Genomic DNA, 21,428 nt, shown 5'->3' with positions numbered 1-21,428 from the left:
CAGCTTCTTCCCATGCTGGGCAAGGAGTCTTGGCTGGTAATGTTGGACCTCAAGGAAGCATACCTGCATGTCCCTGTCAGACAAGATTGCAGAAGATACCTCAGATTTCTTGCAGGTCCAACCCATTACCTGTATTGCCCTTTGGCTTATCTACTGCGCCCAGAGTGTTTACGAAATGCCTGGCATCAGTAATTGCCTTCTGCAGACAACGAGGAATCCAAATCTACCCATATCTGGACGACTGCCTGATCCAAGCGGACAGAAAGGACCTTCTGTTGCAACATCTGGTGTTTGTAATAAATCTGTTAAACTGCCTGGGGTACACAGTGAACAAAAAGAAATCAAAACTAATACCTTCTCAACAGATAATTTTCCTGGGTGCCAGCTTAAATACAACCACCCAGATGGCCTACCTCACGCCAGACAAACAAGGGCAACTGTCTCAATACTACAACAAAATGGCAACTTTAACCAGGCTAACTGCAAGGAAAATCCTGCAGGCTCTGGGGTTCATGGCATCTTGCATCCTACTAATACCATTTGCAAAGCTGCATATGAGGAAACTATAATGGTACCTAAAAAACTTATGGTCTCAGCACAGCCACAGCTTGGAAACAATTATACCACTCATTCCATGCCTTCAAAAGAAATTTTTGTGATGGTCTCAAGCATGCCAAAGAAACACAGGTCTTCCTTTCTGTTTACCACAAGCAACTCAAATCATCACAACAGACGCCTCAGACTACGCCTGGGGAGCACACATGGCAGGTCAGTGTATTCAGGGAAAATGGTCCCAAAAAGAGATGCACCTACACATCAACCAAAAGGAGATGCTAGCCATGCAAAATGCTCTTATGACCTTCAAAGACCTACTGCACCCAGGCCAGCTATTAATAAGGACAGACAACACCACAGTCATGTGGTACATAAACAAACAGGGGGGAACGCATTCATACCCCCTGTGCAGGCAAGCCATGACCCTGTGGAACACAGCACTGGAATTACAAATTCAACTACAGGCACAATTCCTGCCAGGGAAGGAAAACACACTGGCAGACAACTTAAGCAGAACAATGACAGACCCACACGAATGGAAGTTGCATCCTCAAGTCTTCTCAAAGATAACTCAGGCATGGGGACAGCCAGACATAGATCTATTTGCTACCCACAGAAATTACAAGTTGGAAAAATTCTGCTCAAGGACTTATCATCCACAGGCCTGGAAAGTGGACACACTCTCTTTCAATTGGACAGCATTGACAGTCTATGCCTTCCCGTCTCTACGTCTACTGGCCAAAGTCCTACTAAAAACCAGAGCAGAGAGGCCGCAAATGATTCTCATTGCTCCAGACTGACCACGACAGCACTGGTATCCTCTCCTAAAGAGCCTGTCACACTCACCACCATGGATCCTTCCTCAAGTTCCTCTTCTGTTGTCCCAGCACAACTACAAGACCCTTCACAGCCAGCTCAGAACGCTAAATCTAGCTGCATGGAGAATACCTTAGTTTGCCAACAAACTCTCCTCTCCAAGGAGGTACAGGATGTCATCTTGGAGGCCAGGAGGCCCTCCACTAGAAAAACCTACTCCGCCAAATGGAAACGATTTTGTTCCTGGAATCAAGCAAAGGGTCAGAATCCTTGGGTAATAAATATACCCCAGATTTTACAGTACCTAACTGAGATGTTAAACAGTGGCCTCTCCTTCTCTTCCATCAAGATCCACGCTTCAGCCATTTCAGCACAATACAATACGGATCCTCCTTTATTCTCACATCCTCTATTAAGGCAGTTCCTCAGAGGGGCAAAAAATATAAAACCCCCATGGAAACCACCAGCTCCAGCTTGGGACCTCAACTTCGTATTGGAGAAGCTGACACTGCCTCCTTTTGAGCCGGCTTCTTCAGCAGAGCTACAATACTTGTCATGGAAAACAGCCTTCCTTCTGGCTATTACTTCAGCATGCAGGGTTTCGGAGCTACAGGCCCTCATGGCTGTGCAACCATTCATCATCTTCCATCAGGACAGGGTTTCCTTACGAACCAACCCTACCTTCATGCCAAAGGTAGTATCCAGTGTGGCTTTGAATCAGTCTATTCATTTACCTACCTTTTATCCAAATCCACAGAACAAAGGAGAGAGGCTACTACATTCTTTGGACATTCACAGGCAACTTCGTTATTACTTGGACAGAACAAAGTCTTTCAGAAAATCTGAGCAGCTGTTTGTGTCCTATGGTGCTCAAGGAAAGGCTATTTCCAAACAGACTATTTCAAAATGGATAGCCCACTGCATACGCTTTTGATATTCATTTCATGGAAAATCAGTGCCTGTATGCATCAGATCCCACTCCACCAGGGCTACAGCTACCTCAGCAGCTTTCCTCAGGGGGATCCCTACCAAGGACATTTTGGAAGCAACTACTTGGAGTTCAGTGCACACTTTCTCCAAGCACTACCACCTTCCACTATACTCAAAATCTAGAGCGGGCTTTGCCACAGCAGTCCTGCAGGGCATTCTAGCCCCTCCTAATTCCACTTAGTACCAGCCACCCTTACTTAGCTTTGGGATTCTACCCTAGTGTGATGACTGCAGCTGTATACACGAACATAGTACAGTTTTGTACCTACCATAAATGTAGATGTTCGAGTGCGCATACAGCTGCAGTCCAGGTTACCCTCCCACCATCCCCTCTTAGGACAGGGCTTATGACAAATACCTTTAACATACAACCTATTTGGGGTGTTCCTTTATGGTGTATTTGCTTGCAACTACTGTTTTGATTTATCTACTTATGTATGTTTGCATGACATCATGTTTTGCCTTCCTTTCTGGGGGCACCTGACATCTGGGGCAAGAAAAACTGAAGAAAATGGCGTCGGCTGCCTCTTTTATACCCCTGCCGCACTGACGTCAGGGAAGAAGCGACGACAACTGACGCCGGACCTAGACTTTGGAATTCGGCCGACCGAGGACCCGCCTGACAGCAGGATAACCCTAGTGTGATGACTGCAGCTGTATGCGCACTCAAACATCTACATTTATGGTAGGTACAAAACTGTACTTTTTGGAATTCTGGCTGGATTTTTGGGTTCTGCCTGTAGTTTAGAAACCTGAAGTTGACTGCTGCAATGACTACATTTGAACATCTACAGTTATGGAAAGCTGATAATATAACTGGCCTTGGCCTATCGCCTGTCTTCATGTGGAGTGACAGAGTAAGATGGTGCTGAGGGTGGCCTTTTCATAAGAGCCATGGTGGAGGCAAGAATTAGAATGAAGCCAGGCTAGGTGTAGAGGCAAGACTTGGGAAACAATGCTGCTGTGTCAGTGCTAAACCATGCCTTACTGCATGCAGCGGCCTATACGTAGTACCAGCACATAATGGATAGGGTCTCCACTTTTGTAGTTTCCAGCTTCAGAACATGCCATATGATATGATGACCACTTGCTGCTAAGTCTTCCCATTCTGTGGTCACTATCACATGGTGCAAGTGTTACATTTCTTCTCTGATTGTCAGAACTCCACCTAATAACATAAGGAATTGAGGCATATCCTAAGTAGGTGGTGAGTTCTGAATTAAGGATGCAGTTACAGGATGTGGGAATGTGCTGAAGTCAGTGGTGGCTTTACCTGATAAAGCAAGACAACAGTAAAGAGAGAGAAAGTGGTGACCTGATGGTATGTGGGTTAACCTGTGGCAAAAAAGAAAAAAGCCTTACCTGAGTTGTACTGTGGGTCATTTGTCTTATGTTACTTGAGTGCACCCATTATATTTTTGAACTCATTTTACCTCATGAGAACTAGTGTTTCTCATGATCTTATAACCTAAAAGCATGTGAGGAGGGAGAGGAGCCTTTCCTGATAGCATAGTGTTACGGAGGTTAATGTGCAAGTCTTGATGTTGACAGCCCTATTAAGTACTCCCAGAAATATATTAGCAGAATTTAAGACTGTATTTTGAAAGTGATTTGACTGATTCTTTATGATGTACTTATTTAATTCTTTTTTAAATGTAGTTCATAACTATTTATGTTATGTTATCCTATCTCGCCTTCATTCTTGCTGTTTGGGTTCGGAACCGTGCTCGGTTCCGACTCTGCCTGTTTACTAAGGCTCGAGGCTATACCCTGTCCCATGATGCCTAGAGAAGGTTACCCAGATCTCGTTTGCCGCTAAACTAGATTGGGTACTTCTCACTGGGCTCAGGCTAAGTAAAATTCTTTTTTGGCTGTATGATATTGTTGTTTAGTGTTTTTTGATAGAAATATTATTGTAGAGTTGTTCTAGAGCCTTTAAGATTAGTTTGTGCTACCTTTATAGTTAGAGCTTGTTGTTCTTTATTGTGCTTGGCCATCGTCGTTTGTCAGGCCTACAATCCCTTTCCTGTCTTAAAGCCTTAGTTTCTCTGTACGAACCGTTTTAGTTAGAGGGTTCGTCTTTTATCTTTGTTTTCAGCCCGTTTAAGTTAGAGGGCTCCCCCCTGTGTTTTCTACTTTCTTCCCTTATAGAGGTTTCATTGTTTTAGTTAGAAATGTCTCCTCTGGCTAGAGGGGATCATTGCTTAAGTTAGAGATCTCTCCTCTAGTCCCTTCTCTCCCCGTGTGTTTAAAAAAAAAAATAAAGTGTAACTTTTGACTAGTTACTGGCTTTTTTTCTACTTGTTGTGTGTTGTTCTTAAAATTGAGTAGAGTTTAGTAGCCTTTGTTTTTGCGTGTCAGATAGCTTTTCCTGGACTGTGTGGCTGCTGTTGTAGTGGATTTTTTGCTAATATGCCCAAGGAAGGGAAAGAAGTGAAGCAATCAGGTTTCAAGATGTGTGACTCCTGTGCACAAAAGATGTCGATAACTGATGGACACATCAGTTGTGTCTACTGCTTAGGTGCAGTACACCTTCAGGACTCCTGCTCTGTTTGCCATGGTTTTAGCCCTAGGGTCCTGCAGGAAGGGAAGAACAAACTCATTGTTAGGAATTGATTAAGGGTCCTTTGACTGAGGCATTAGAGGGAAGTCAGACCTCTAAATCTTCTCATTCCCCAAGATCTGACAAATCCACAAAGAGAGCTGCTTCTTTGGCTCCTGCGTCTGAGATGGCAAAGAAGCCGTCTGAGGACATGACTTTGGACCCGATGGCTTTCGGGCCCGATTAGGCTACTCCTATTGTTCCGCCAGCTTTATCGGAACCGAATAGAAGCCATAAACGGAGCTGGTCCCCAACCTTGGAGTCGGTCTCCTCTGTACTTCAGTCACCTCTTTTACAGTCGGTGGCTGGTAGCCTAAGATCCTCAACCCGCTCCTCTTGTTCCTCCAGGAGTCTGTCAGATGACGACGTGGAGCGGGTGGGCAGGAGGTTGCTTCACTTCGGCGCTGGCCAAGATCCTTTCGAGTCCAGCCCAGAAGGAATTGGATCTGATGACTGTCATGGCCCTTTTTCCTGTTCCTCCTCTGACCAGAGTGGCTTCGGAGTTGGAGTGCTTGGATGTGCTTGGGGTGGAACTGTCAGGCCGTAGACCTACCCCGGGGTTTTTGGTCCCAACTTCTGCTCCAACCTCTTCGTTGCCATCTTCTGTTGAAGGGTCTGGGAGCTGACGCTCCCCTGTCGGTTCGGACCTTTGTCTGATCCGAATCTACCTCTCAGGGCTTCGGCGCAGGTGAGCTTGGCGCCCACATTGGCCTCAGAGCCCACCTCCTTGGCTCGTGAAATGTCTCCTGGCTCTTCGGAACTGGAGGCTTCTTCGGGTCCAGATCGTGGTGCCTTTGAGGTCACGAGGACTGTGCTGTCACCCCTTATGGCTCCACCCTTGGATCCAGGCACTCTTCCACCAAAAATGCCGGCATCTTCCTCTGTACCATCCACCCCCCCCCCCCGATGTAGAGAATTGATGCCCCATTGGGTGAATCACTCTCTTCTGAAACTTCCCCAGAGGACCCCTCCAAGGAGGTCCCACGGAAGAGAACCTGTAAAAGGAAACATTTCGACTCGCCTGAGGAGTCTGTCACGTCCAATATGGATTTAGAGGACTCAGAAGGGTCCCCACGGTCGCCTTCTGAGGATAACTCCTTTTCAGACATCCTAGAGATCCTGAAGCAGAGAGGCGGCTGGAAGTCCCTTACCCCTTCTGAAGATGAATCTGTATACCTGGAGGCATTTGGATCTTGACCCTCCACCTCTTGGGTGTCTCTGCCTTTCGATCATCTCATTGCTGTAGTCAGTCGAATGGCATGGGGCTGTTCAGAATTGGTGGAACCTGTTCCGAGGAGGCCCAACAAATTTATAACTGCTCCATCTGATAGGGAATTCTTATCCAAAGGTGTCCCAGTAGATAATGTGGTGGCGGCCACCAAAAAGGAGTTAGCGGAAACTTCTTCATCTGTCCTTCTGCCGAATAAATAATCTCGAATGATGGACAGATATGGGAAGCATATGTTCTCGTCAGCGGCCTTTACTCTGAGGTTGCTGAACTACTTAACTCATTTTACCAGACTCCAGAGGGATCTCCTGAAGGAGCTAGGAGATACTCTTCAAGGTTCTACAGCTGCAGGGGTGTCAGACAAGGTGACCTCTCAGCTTGCAACTTTGAGTTTTGTAGTCAACTCCTCTATGCGGCTCATCTTTTATGCAGCCGATGGTGCGAGTAGGGCATCAGGCACAGGAATAGCTCTGAGGAGACATTCCTGGATGCGCCTTTGCGAGTTTGCTGAAGCCTCCAAGTCTTCCTTTATAAACGCCCCTTTTGATGGCTCGTCCTTGTTTGGGCCAAAAGTTAGAGAGACTCTGACCAGGTGTGAACAAGAAGGTAAAACTCTGCTGTGGGAGTACATTTTTTCATTCCTACCAGGCCTTATCCCAAACGCCAGAAGGGCAGTAAAATGTGGTTCTGTAAAACCCAAAGAGCTTCTCCGGATGCATGTGGTGACTTTTCTCCCAGGGGCAGAGGGGGGAAATAGTAATGGAAGACGCCGACCTCGCAGCAGAGGGGGTCCGCAAAATCAGGGCTTCAGAGATATGTTCTCTGGCAGACCCTTCCAGTGCTCTTGAAAGGAGGCCCTCCTGCCCACCTCTGTAGGCAGTCGGGGGCAGCTTATCACTGTACCCCAAAGCCTGGCTAAACAGCACTCAAGACAAATGGCTACAGTCGATAATATCCAGAAGATACATTATACTCTTCTCCAACCCACCCCCACAATCAAGATCAGTCCCAGACATTCCACCCTGTCAAAAGGGTCAGGCAACCCTAGAGATACAAAGGTTGCTAAGAAAGAGAGTCATCCAGGAAGTCCCCGCAGACCAAATTGGATCCGGAACTTGCTCAAGGTTCTTTTTACTTCCAAAGAAAACAGGGGACTGGAGACCCATCTTGGATCTCAGCAGACTGAGCAAGTCAATGAAGAAAGCAAAGTTCCAGATGGTGACACTGCAGTCTGTACTCCCTTTTCTGGGGCAAGAAAGTTGGATGTGCTCAATCGATCTTCAGAATGCATACTACCATATAAAAATGGACAGGTGATCCAGGAGATATTTACGCCTCCAGCTGGGAGACAATCATTACCCGTTCATAGCTCAGCCCTTTGGTTTCACTACACCCCCCAGAGTGTTTATCAAATGCGTGGCAGTAGTTACAGTTCACCTGAGGCGGCTAGGATTGTGTGTGTTTTCGTACGTAGACGACTGGCTCCTGACCACCGCCACTGAGCATCTACTAACTAAAGCCAGAGACACCACCACTCATCTATGCTCGGAACTGGGCATCACCATAAATTTTGAAAAATCTGCCTTGTTGCCTTCACAGCATATTACCTTCATAGGAGCAGATTTAAACACAAATGACATGGTAGCAAAACTGCCTCACAAAAGAGTACAAACACTGCGCCATCAAGTATCAATCTTGCTCTTGAAAAAGAAAGTACAGGCAAAATTTGTTCTAAAGGTTCTGGGTTCACTGGCGAGTCAACACATGAGAGTACTACAGTGGCTACTCTTTGCTCAGTGGTCCATGCAGGAGTTACCCATGTCACACAAGATCCTCATTATAGACACCTGTAAGAAGGACTTAGGATGGTGTTTTCAGTCCACACAGGTAATGATAGGAAGGCCATTTATTTTCCCCCAGCCTGTAGCTACAGTGACCACGGATGCTTCCCAGATTGGGGGGGGGGGGATTACCTGGGACAGACTGTCCAAGGGACTTGACAGGAACATGAACACCACTTGCACATCAGTGTCCTAGAGATGAGGGAAGTGCTTCTGGTGTTGCAAGCATTCCAGAACTCTCTTCCTCCATGTATGATTGCAATGCAGACCGACAATATGTCAGTGGTGTGGTACATCAACAGACAAAGTGGAACCAGATCCTACCCCCTATGTCGAGAGGCTCAGAGTATGGCAACGGGCAATATCTTCTCAACGTTTTCTGATCGCAACGCACATCCCAGGGAAGTCCAACATGATAGCAGATAAATTAAGCAGGGCAATTCTCATGCCTCACGAGTGGTCCCTGAAACAGGAAGTTGCGAGCCAAAATTTTCACAAGTGGGGCCAGCCTTGCTGTGACCTCTTTTCCATTTTCATGAACTCCAAATGCAGCAGCTATCTTGCCCTCATCCCCCCTCGGTCGAGTCTCCAAAGGATGTATTTGTTCACAATTAGCCCCCAGGACTTCTTTATGCATTCCCCCCCGTTTCCACTAATCTCCAAAGTTGTATAGAAAGCCAAGTCATTGAATTGCAGAATAATTCTCATTGCTCCATACTGGCCTCGTCAAATCTGGTTCCCTTTTCTATGGCCCCATCTCTGGGAGGAGCCGTGGATTCTTGACCCCGTACCAGATCTTGTGACCCATCAGTCAGGAACGCTCCATCCCTCTATTCAAACCCTCAAGCTGACAGCTTGGCTGCTCCACTTCCAATCTTAGCCAGGCTTCCGGACATATTCCCTGCAGGTGTGACACATTCTGGTTTCAACCCATAAGACTGCAACTAGGAAACTGTATGCTAGCAAATGGGAAAGGTCTTCTTGTTGGCTTCCAAGAATCACATAGACCCCTTCACAGCCCTTGTAACTACAATTTTAGAATTTTTTGCAGAGATTTTCATTGAAGGTGCAGCTGCAGCTACTGTACTAGTACAATTAGCCGCCATATCCAACTACCACATAGGAGACATGGGATCAAAAATAATGTCTTGCAGATCATGCAAAGCCTTCCTGAGAGCTAAATTCCTACTAAAGCCTCCAATAAGGGAACCACCACCTCCTTGGGACCTCAGTTTGGTACTGTCTACTCTGATTCTCCCTCCATACGAACCAGCTTCCTCCTGTCAACTAAAATATCTAACCTGGAAGACGGTCTTTTTGAACAGCTATTACTTTGGTAGGAGGGTTTCAGAACTACAAGCTCTGCCCATACACCCTCCCTATTTAGTTTTTCACAAAGACAGTCTGTCTCTTAGAACAAATACTTCATTCCTTCCCAAAGTATGTTCTGAGACCAATTTGAATCAATCCATTGACCTACCTGTCTTTTTTCCAAATTACGGCAACAAGGCAGAATATAAGCTTCACCAGTTAGATGTACACAGCTACGTTTCTACTTGCATAGAACCAAGGAGTTTAGAAAATCTGACCAATTATTCATCTCCTTCTCAGACAACAGAAAAGGCACACCAGTTTCAAAAGTTACTTTGTCAAAATGGCTTACTGACATTATTTCCTATGCATATAATTCTCAGCATAAGTAACTGCCAGGAAAGATTAGAGGCTTCTCAACAAGAGCTATATCAACTTCGACCGCCTTTCAGGCCAGATTACCTATGGATTCAGTCTGTGCTGCAGCCACATGGGTCAAACCTCATACCTTTATCACTCATTACAAAGTAGATGTGTCCTCCCAGAACAGGGCTTCCTTTGGTTCCACTGTTCTGATGAGCTTATTCCTTTGAGTCACCCAAGAAAGAAGGCGCTGGGGACGCTGTCCCAACCATCAAGAATGAAGGCGAGATAGGTCAACATAACATAAAGAAGTTATGTACTCACCATAATGCTCCATGTTTGTTATCCATAATCTCACCTTCATTCTTGCATCCCACCCTCCTTCCCCCTACCTTCGCTCCTGGAAGATTGAGAAGAATTATTGGATTGGTTACAAATGTGCTCTGGTTCCCTTCTTGCCTCATAAGAATTAGGCTAAGGATGATTAACACTATTTTTGGAATACAAGTTCTAATTTGTTAGTGTTTTGCAAACAATATCTGGTAAACCTTCTCTAGGCATCATGGGATAGGGTATAGCCTCAAGCCAATTGAAGCTCTCAAGGTTTAGTAAAAAGGCCAAGTCGGAACCAATGTTCGATTCCAAACCCAACCAGCAAGAATGAAGGCGAGATTATGGACAGCAGACATGGAATGTTATGGTGAATACATAACTTCTTTTTCTCTAAAGTGTCTGGTTTTGCTGTTTTGTGTTTGTTGGATTAAATATGTTTAAACCTACTTAGGCAGAAATGGTAGTTTGTTTATTCTTATTATATGTTTTTTTTTAGAGAATTGATAGAAGTTAGCTGTGAAGACCCAACACTTGCCTACAAAATGAAAGGTTATATTTCCAATGCCAACTACTCTGTGAAGAAATGTATCTTTTTACTATTTATTAATCGTAAGTACTTATGAGTTTTTATAAACTTGAGGGAAAGGAAAAGAATACTTCATTTTTTTGCTGAACCTGTGTTACCTGTCATTCCATTTATTTTTACTATTACCTCTTGTGTTTGTGCGTGATGGTTGTAATTTCTAAAAGTGCATTCTGTCATGATCCTAGGTGCTTCTGCAACTGAAATCTGTGGCTGTTTCAGAACCTGAAATTAAGCGTTTTCACAATTCGCATTAAGTTGGGATAGCACTAACTAGCTGAAAGAGCATTTTATGCGTGTAATCAGTGAATGCAGTTTACCAGCAATGTTTTTGTCTAACCTTGTAGTGTGGCTCTTAAAGTGATACACTGGGCCAAATTCCAAAAGACCTGCTTTCAATGTAAGTGACTTACTCTGATCATTTGGAATTTGGTCCCAAGACTTGGAATTTGGTCCCAAGACTTGCACTGAAGTATGGCACTTACGCTGAAAGTAAGTCTTTCAAAAATCAGGGCAGGTTTACACCAGAGTAAGTCACTTACACTGAGAACAACTGTTTGGAATGTAGCCCATTATCACTGTTCGGAATAAGATGAAATTTAAATATGGAATTGTATTGTGCTAAGGTAATGCAATGCCATCTCAGTTACAGAAAGATGTGCATTTTTTTCACAACATAAAGAAGAACATACCACCTCTTGGATTCAGAGGGATTCTCACCACCAGTTATTGGCTAACTTGAAATTTAAGATGAAATTTAAATATGGAATTGTATTGTGCTAAGGTAATGCAATGCCATCTCAGTTACAGAAAGGTGTGCATTTTTTTCACAACATAAAGAAGAACATACCACCTCTTGGATTCAGAGGGATTCTCACCACCAGTTATTGGCTAACTTGGCATGATAGTGAGAATTTCCATTTCACAAAGTAAAGATGCTGCAAGGAACACCTTATTGGTAGCTAGTTAATATGTCTCTGAATCAAACACTGCTGTCAGGATTGACCTTGCTGCTGGTGTTCTTGTCAGACTACACATAGTGTTTGCAACGATGATCTCTCTATTCGCACACTGGCACATATATACTGTCACCCTCCCCAGCACAAACACAGACCTACAGATGCATTCATGCCCTTACAGACAAACGCGTGCACATAAACAGCTCTGTGATACCTACATGTAGTCACAGTACAGAAAATAACCATTCTGTGGAGTTAAGTGTACTCTATCAAAAGTTGGCGTATACTTTTTCCTTGTCATAAGAAAAACAACTTGATAGAGGTTGCTCTGCTGAGTTGTTATTGCACTGTCAGCACCTTTTTGGGGTGAGAGCACATGTCTGATTAGCAGTAGTCACACCTTCCATACATCTCATTTGTATGCAGCTTCTCCAGTGAGATGACTGTCTGTACTGCAGAAAGTAACCCATGTAAGGTAAATTTCAGGCTTACCACTTTGAGGAAAATTTCAGAATTAAGGCTTCCACAGGGTGGTAGGACTTCATAAATCCCAGGTTACATCTGAAGAAGTGAAGGGGGAAAGAAATAGGAATACTACAATGTCCTTCCATATCACTGTTGCAGTATTCATAACAGTTGGGATCCCCTGCCAAGGGCAGCCAAACATCTGGCCAATATACCAAAGCCTTTAGGTTGCTTTAAGGTACGCCATGCATCACATATATTCTCCTTGTGTAGCATAGGGCATAAAGAAGATGTCCGGACGGACCATCCTCAGAACAACTTTGCCACCAGTCTGAACGCCATCTCTGATTGTTGGTCTGATCACCCGAGTCATTGATTGTGTACCTAGCCGTTCAGATAAGTATCCCATTGGCTTTTTTTTTTGCTTCTCTTTTTGCTTTTACTTTTGCATTGTTGTGAGGTTTCATGTCATCCCGAAATGGTAAATGCCAGTGTGGGAGACAGATTCCCCATAAAGACTGTCATGAGCATTGTTTGTTTTCTTTAGGTGCTTCTCACGATCATACATCTTGCACTATTTGTCAGGCTCTTGTTCCAAAGATTTTATGTAGTTGTCTTTCATCCCTCACTATTTATTTCAAAAACCAGCATCTAAAACTTTTAGTGAAAGATGATATGGAGGATACTTCCTGGCCTGAGGGTCAGCCATCTTCGAAGAAGAAGGCCAAAAAAGTCAGGCCGGATTCTTCAGCTTTGCCTCCTATATCAGACATCTGTCTAGAGGCTAATGAAAGGCTGGAGGTTCACCCAGTGCCTGGGTTGGATTCTTCTGCTATATCCATTTTGGTGGCAGACATGGATCCGGTTGCTCACACGTCCTCTGAGGCCTTGTAGATGTTCATTTCGGATGTTCAGGGGGAACCACGGCTGATTATCACTGAAGGGCCCAGAGGAGGTTCCTCGAATACTGGTGAGAGAGGAAGTACCAATCATGATTACTGAGTATAGTCTGACATCTGAGCCTTCTATGTTTCATAAGGCAGACGTTCCCTTAAAAAAAAACAAAAGATAACACATGTTTCTTCTACTTTTAAGGACCCTCAGAGTGAGTGGCAGAACTTTACACAGGCTTGCCCTGAAGCCTCCTTAGGGGGGGTCTCTTCTGGCTCCTCCTTGGTCGTCTTCTCCTTTCAAGAGGTCTAGGGATCAGGATTCCTCTGAAGAGGATAAGGATTCAGATGAGGAATCCTTGGCCTATTCTACACAGATTTATTCCCCTCAGAGTATGACTCTGAGGAAGAGGAATCTATTAGTCCTAAATCTCCTTTTGAGGATATTTCCTTTGGGGATACCATTGCCAGGATGATGGAGTTCTTTAAATGGGATTGTTCCCAAGTGTTCAAGTGCAGAGGAGATTATATGAGCTCCTTCAGATGGAGTCTCTTAGACCCTCTGCTGTTCCTCCTGTTTTGGCTACTTTACTGGATGCTTTTTCTTCTGCTTCTCAGCCCCAGGCTCTCAGTCTCCTGCTCCTAAGAAACTAGACTGATTTTACAAAGTGGCTGCTGATTGCCAATGCTGTTACAAGTGTCCGTTTGCTGACCCTTTGGTGGTCTCTATTCCATCCAACATGCCTTCTAAATTACTGCCGTCGACTAAGCTTCTTCATTCTGGTAAGGACAGCAAGACTCTGGTAAGGCTGGGCAAAAAGTTTTTTACTTCTGCCACCCTAGCCTTTTGGGCTGTTAATTATCAGACTCATATAACCAGATATGTTTTTGCTGTCCTTTCTCAGGCTTGTCAGGTTATTTCTGATCTTCATGATTCTGAGGGTAAGACTTCTGCTTTGTGTCTGTTAAGGGCTTCTTCCCAGGTAGCTAGCCATTCTGTTAAATGTAGTTATGATGCAGCAGCTGCTTCCTTTAGGCCTGCTACTTTTGGGTCTCAGTTGAGAAGATATTCCTGGCTATGGCTTCAACCTCTATCTGAAGATGTTAAGGCTAAGATTATGGATGTTCCTCTGGACAACAAATATTTGTTTGTTGCTGCTGCAGCTGATTTTTTCGCATCCCTGCAGGAGAAGGGCAGTGAGTTACATGAACTGAAACACATTTTTATTTTACCAGTGCATAAATTCCTGAGGAACTACCCTACTAAACTACCTTTTGTTAAGAAGGCAGTCTTGTCATTCTCCTAAAGGTGCAAGAAAGGAGGTAGGAGAGTTCCCCCAGCTAAGTCTACACAGCTGTCTCTGGCTCAGAAGCCTTTCTTTCTGGATAAACTAGGTGCTGTCTGGCTACCCGATTCTTCCCAGCCACATTCCTCTTTCTCTTTGTCTTTCTGTGTCTCTTCCTGTCTGGGTAAGCATAAGTCAAGATTCTTCGGTTCAGTCCATCATTCACCAAGGGTATTTTATAGTTTGGAAATCACCCCCCCCCCCCCCCCTTAGGCATTCCTCAATCAGATCAAGAACAGGTAAGCTTTTTTTCCAGAGGTGCTTTGGGATCTTTTGACTTGGGGAACTATTCAGGAGGTTCCAGAATGCTGAAAGGGGAAGGGGCTTTATTCCAGAATGTTTTTGGTCCCCAGGGAAGAGGGCACTTGGAGACCCATTCTGGATATTTCTCACCTGAGTACTTTTCTGAAGGTTCCTTCCATTTGAATGTTATCCCTTCAGATTTTTTTCCCTTTGCTGCTTCTTCGGGCTTTTCTGGTTTCTCTGGATCTCAAGGATGCTTATCTCTCCATATCCTTATTCACCCCACTTTCAGGAATGTTTTATGCTTCTATGTTGCTTCCTGGCGTTTTCAGTTCTCTGCTTTGCCCTTTAGCATCTCTAGTGGCCCAAGGGATTTCACCAAATACCTAGCTCCTGTGATTGCTTTTTGCAGGATTCAGGGATCCAAGAATTTCTTTACTTGGATGACCCCCTGGTGGCCACTGTGGTGCTGCGATTAGCATTGTCGCCTCACAGCAAGAGGTTCTCTGGTTCGATCCTTGGCTGGGGTGCCTTCTGTGCGGAAGTCTGCATGTCCTCCACTTGGTCGCATGGGTTTCCTCCGGGTGCTCGGGTTTCCACATCCCAAAGACATGCTGTAGGTGAATTGGACACTCTAAATTGGCCTTAGGTGTGAGTGCGTGCATGTGTGTGCCTTCTGTGGAAGGTTGGGTGCAGGGCTGGCAACTCGACATCGTAAAAAAAAAAAAAACTCTACTGCCAGTCATGAGCGGACAGGTGATCTGCTGTGGCGACCTTTAACTGAGAAAAGCCAAAAGAAAAAGAAGTAGGATGACCCCCTGTTTCAGGCATCCTTTCCAGAGATCCTGTTACAAAATCTTCATTTTGCCATTTCCCTTTTACAAAGCCTGTGGTTCACAATAAACTTTATAAAGTATTTTCTGACTCCTTTTCATGACCAGGTTTTTCTGGGGTGCAGGATTCAGACTGCGCCTATGCTGGCATATTTGCCTCCTCCCAAAGTCTTGACATTCATTTCCTTCTTTCAAAATCTTCTTCTGCTGGCCTCTGTGATGCCCCTGCACTTGCCCAGTATTCAAGGAGCCCCAGTCCTCACCACCAGCACCAGTGAGAGATGTCCACATTGGGAGGATGACAAGTACACACACAGTAGAGTACAGTTTCCCTTAAGAGCACACAGAGATCACAATCAGTCTGGGACTGGTTTCTCCCTCTTTCTCTAGATCCCCAATAAGACTCCCCACTGGCAGAGCTATAGGGTTAAGATCTCAGCCGAGTGGTCAAGCCAAAACCTCCAGCACCCTCTTTGTCCAGCCAGTGTTTCTTGTCCCTGCCTAAGTAACTGAGACACACACACATACACACACTTTGAGATTTGATTTATTTACAAACACACCGACACTCCTGGGGGAGGCTGGCACAGGTTTGCTAGCTATGCCCCCTTCTGAATAGACTATATGGTAGTTATCACTGCCACCAGACACCCTTACTTATTAGCTACTATAAGGCCCTTGCCAAAGGGTGACCAATCCTACTGTGTGATGTTAGTATTATCCAAATGGTAAGTGTGTCCAAGACTTTTAAGGCTGTTGAAGTGGCCAATAATGTGTCACCAAATATGTATGCAAGTACTCTTAAGAGCTTAAATGTTTTGAAACAAACCAGCTACAGTTAACATGTTTAAATATATTTACTAATAAATAATAAAAGAGCAAGACAATACTCAATACCTCAACACAGTCTCAACAGAGTTCAGAATCACAGGAAATGTTTTAAAACGACATTGCAGGACAGTCTCAAACAACAGAAAACATCTAAAATAATCTTCACTATATTCCTATCTATATCTAAGAGAAATCACTTTTCCTTAACTCTTACTTATAATACGCAGGCAGGAGTGCTGATGAGTGGATGTTTCTATGTCCAAATACAAATACAAAATGCACATACTTTGTCTGAGAAATAGTTCTTAAATTAATAACAACACATTATTGCTGGGTCACCTGGATGACATCACTATTTGTCATTTGCCTTCAGTTCCCAGGCAAACAGATGGCAACAGAATTTAACATTTCTCTGTGAAAAATACTTATCTCAAAGAAGTTTGCCTAGAACTGAAAGTCATAAAACAGTTAAATACTTTTAGATTTGAAACCTAATAATTATTTCTGTTTCCAGGTAATAGAAAGAACTTCTAGCTGTAGACATCCTGTCTTCTTGCTGAGATGAACACAATCGTAAAACTCTTCACTTATTTTCTCAGAGTCTGCAAGTTAACTCTGTATGTTCCAATTTCTACTACAAAAACATACATTTACACAGGCGTATAGTTTATACACATTTCTACCCTTTTCCACCAGGGTACACCATGGTTCCATTCCTGAAGCTCCGTATATAACATACAATTCAACACACACTTCTGCACCAGTAGTTTAATATCTACATAACATATAGTTTTTTTACATTTGTAAGGCAAGCATACAAATTCATATTAATATTTACAAATTGTTTGTTCATTCACCATATGCACGCTCTCCCTTTGGAAACGCTAAAGACACTCCAACAGCTTCAAAGAAGTAGATTCCAGTATGCCAGTATGCTAGCAATCACTGCTATCTTGAAATTAGGCAAACACAATCCAATAGTAAAAACAAACACGTTTTTATTCCAGAACGACAAAAGTGAGCGCTTTCGCCAATAGGCTTCTTCAGACTTATACAACAGCACTCATATGCAACAATTTAAATACAGCTTCCTTTATAACCATTGGTTGAGGGCTATTCCTAATTAATTAATCAATAGAGCTCCTAAAATAAATAAATGAATATTATTCAACCTATTATATTTACAGAGATAAAAACTACTATTATTAAAAACACTCATATATATATATATGTATTTAATACATGGGTGTAAAAACATCACAATGACATTAAAAATTCCTGCTGATACATACTCATTAAAACGTATGTGAATGTAACAGCCTAACAACAAAATGCTAAAAATAGGTTTATAAATATAAAAAATTGATTAATTTTCTATTTGGGTCTGAAGGTCCTTCTATTTTTCAAAATTGGTTTAATTTGAACTTTATCGTTCAAGCCTGGTGGTTCATCAGCTTTCAACCTGATGATCCATCTCACTTCACATTCCAGTGTCAAATTAATAACATCACCCCCTCTATAGTTAGTATATACGTTTTGGAGTATACAGAATCTGAATGTGTGTTGTGGTCCTAATGCCTGATGATGTTTGGCTAAGGCATTCACATCTGAGCCTATCCTTATGTTGTAGTTATGCTCTCTAATACGATCTTTCAGGGCCCTATTGGTCTTGCCTACATAAAATGATGTGCAGGAAACACATCTTGCTAAGTAGACCATGTTTTTGCTATTACAATCAGTTCCAGTATTAAAATAAAACTTGTGGTTTGTGACTGGATGAATAAATGTGGTTTCTTCACTTATGAAACCACAATGATTACATGCACCACATGGCACTGTATTCCTTTCTTTATTGACCATCACTTTTTTAGAATTCATCTTTCTAGGTTTACATAACATCCTTTTTAAACTAGGCTTATTTTTGAAAGCAAAGCATGGTTTAGGTCCTATCACTTTACTAATTTCCCTATCGGATGTCAGGATATCCCAATGTTTATTATATAATTCCTTTATCATTTGGGTATCCCTGGTGTAATTCATAACTGGTCTTACTATTTCATTAAGTGATTGTGTAGGTGTTTCGTTTCTTTCATCTATTTCTGAAAAATAAGGTTTAGCTGTTGTTAAACGCAATGCATTGACCTCAGTTATCACCTTCTCAATTATTCCTGTATCATACCCTCTTTCAGTAAATTTTATTTTCAACTGTTCCACCTCAGTCTTATAATTATAGTCCAGCGGGTTATATCTAGAGGCTCTTAGAAATTGGCTTTTCAGAATGTTATAAAAAACATGGTGTGGGTGCATGCTATTTCTGTGAAGCAATGTGTTCCTATAACACAGTTTTCTATGGATAGATGTGTTTAATAGCCCATTCTCTAGCCTAGATATTTCTACGTCTAAATAAGAAATCCTGGTGTCTGAATAATTAAGCGTAAACTTTAAAAAATTGGTGGACGAATTCATGTAGTCAACAAACACTCCCAATGTCTCGACGTCTCCAAACCATAAGAAAAACAAATCATCCACGAATCTACGGTAAAGTCCAACGTACTTTTTAAAGAAATCGGATTCAAACAAAAACTCATCCTCCCAGGCTGCCATGACTAGGTTGGCGTAGCTATTGGCACAAGAAGTGCCCATAGCCACGCCATCCCTTTGAAGGTAGATCTCCTCTCCAAAAACAAATACATTGTTACACAATATAGTTTCAAGATATAACGCTATAAGGTCAATTTTTGTGGTCAAAAAATCCGAATGTGTAGATAGATAAGTTTTTACATAATGAATGCCCAATTCGTTTGGTATCATAGTGAATAAGCTAACAACGTCCAATGTCACTAATACATACTCAGCGTTTTCATCCAGATCCTTTGTATATGTGTATAAATCTAGTAAAAACTGTTTACTGTCTTTGAGTATGATTTTATTCTTATCCACCCACGGTCTCAGTGTTGTTTCCGTGTAAATGGACAATGGCTCAGTGACCCATCCCTGTCCAGCTACGATGGGTCTCATCGGTGGGTTAGTGTTGGATTTATGTATCTTCGGCAGACCCTGAACAATAGGTAACATAGGGTTTTCTACTTTAAGATACTTGTATAACTCATCAGTTATACTAAAAGTCATGACCAAATCATCTAGTGTATAATAAACTTCAAACACCTTCTGTTTTACCACTTCCATATCAATCTTAAGATAGAATCTGTCATCACTTAAAAGGTGTAACATTCTATCATTATAGTCAGCTATGTCCATTAGGACAATAGGGCCACCCTTATCTGCGGGTCTAATTGCTAAAGTATTATCATTCTTCAATGCATTTAAGGCACATCTCTGTTTATAATTCAGATTCTGACCATGTCCCTTATGTTGATAGGTTAGAAAATGATCATATATATCACCTTCTAATAATCTACCAAACACATCTAAGGTTGAGCCTAGCTGTGGTGTGAATGTACTATTGGTACGAAACCTGGGTGGGTTGCTACTACTACTGTATGAACCGAAATCCACCTTAAGTTGCAGATTCCTGGTAAATAATTTGGTGTTAATAATAGAGTCCACTACATCGTCCCTACCCGTAGGTATAAAGCTCATGCCTTTATTTAACACTTGTTGTTCTGCAGCATTCAAAATTTTGCTCGACAGATTGACTATTAACGAGGTACCCTCTCCCACATTTTTTTCAAGGTGGGTCCCTGATAATCTTCGATCGACCCCTTTCTTTTGTGCCTTCCCCTGCTGGCTGATCTTCTTCCTGCTGGGCCTTGGCCCTGTACTATGGGGAAAGGGATATTACCATTCTCTTTCTGTACTGCAATGGTATTACTCCCTGTTAATATCTTAGGTCTCACTGCTGCCTCAGTGGAGATAGTTACTTCATCACTATGATTCATTAAATCAGAAACATTTTCTGTGTAATTTAGTTGTGATAAGGAAATTTCCCTATTTGCACCTGAAGGTAAACTAGCAACCGCCCTATGTGGTGAAACGTTTACTGTTTGCACTAAAGGTGATTGCTTATTATCAGAAGTCAAAGTGGGCCTTGGCTCGCCTCTTCCATTTCTTTCATTATTACAGTTAGTCAGAGCATTAGTTAAAGGCTTCCAAACTGAAGCCGTTTCATTAGGTACGTTATAGCGTCTATGTTGGAAGCTGTTAACATCATCATTACTAGTTTGTTCCCTAGGCCACATAAACACATGGTTGTTCTTAAAATCTCTAACATCTCTAGTTATTTTCACTTTCTTTTGTTCTATTAAACGTTTTTCGAACAGCATTACATCATCCAATACTCTTTCAATTCTAATATTCAACCCAGCGTTCACATATTTTTTGCCTAGATTATCAAAACAATTATTAACCAACTCTTTCAACTTATTCTCTTCAGGTGTATGGTACTCTATAAGTAGCCTCATGTAACTATAACTAAGATCCATATTTAATTGCTGCCATTTATACAAAAGGTCAGGGAACCTATTCCCTGACGTGGGCATTTTAAGAATACGAAGCCCACGCGGTATAATCTTTTTCGACAAACAAGCTTCAAAGTACATTCTTTGTACCTGCAATTTTTTCAATTTGATAAAAGTCGCTTCAAAGTCTTGTAAATCTTTAGTAAAGTCCAATGAAATATCTGCCCTTCCGACATCTTCTTCTGGTTCAATGCTCGGTAAAAACTCTAATAATACATTGTCCTCGCCAGCCAAACAAGCTTGAAAACGTCGCACACCCTTGTTGGTTTCGTCTCTCTCCAGGGGTACGGGTACGTACGCAAGTTCAACGTTGGAGTCGTCAATATTAGCCATTCTCCGTAGGTGTCGTACAAGAGAATTTATATAAAACAACAAAAGGAAGCACAGCACACAAACGGAGCCAGGGAACAGCGTGTCTATATAACAATGTAAAGTATGTTCATTCACCATATGCACGCTCTCCCTTTTGGAAACGCTAAAGACACTCCAACAGCTTCAAAGAAGTAGATTCCAGTATGCTAGCAATCACTGCTATCTTGAATTTAAGCAAACACAATCCAATAGTAAAAACAAACACGTTTTTATTCCAGAACGACAAAAGTGAGCGCTTTCGCCAATAGGCTTCTTCAGACTTATACAACAGCACTCATGTACAACAATTTAAATACAGCTTCCTTTGTGACCATTGGTTGAGAACTATTCCTAATTAATTGATTAATAGAGCTTCAAAATAAATGAATGAATATTGCTCAACCTATTAT

General features: G+C 42.6%; 1 protein-coding gene across 1 annotated transcript in view; it reads left to right on the top strand.

Annotated features, from left to right (window-relative positions):
• The window catches only part of MLH1 (mutL homolog 1), a 2,895,606-nt gene that overhangs the window by 1,407,533 nt on the left and 1,466,645 nt on the right, over positions 1-21,428 (top strand). The window contains exon 9 of the mRNA XM_044064896.1: positions 10,536-10,648. Within this exon, the coding sequence (XP_043920831.1) occupies positions 10,536-10,648 (113 nt within the window). The remainder of the gene's footprint in view (positions 1-10,535; positions 10,649-21,428) is intronic.

Source organism: Protopterus annectens, chromosome 3.part0 (assembly GCF_019279795.1).
Source record: "Protopterus annectens isolate FY-2018-M chromosome 3.part0, PAN1.0, whole genome shotgun sequence".
NCBI classification, from domain to species: domain Eukaryota; kingdom Metazoa; phylum Chordata; order Ceratodontiformes; family Protopteridae; genus Protopterus; species Protopterus annectens.
This window is presented reverse-complemented; position numbering and strand designations above follow the sequence as displayed.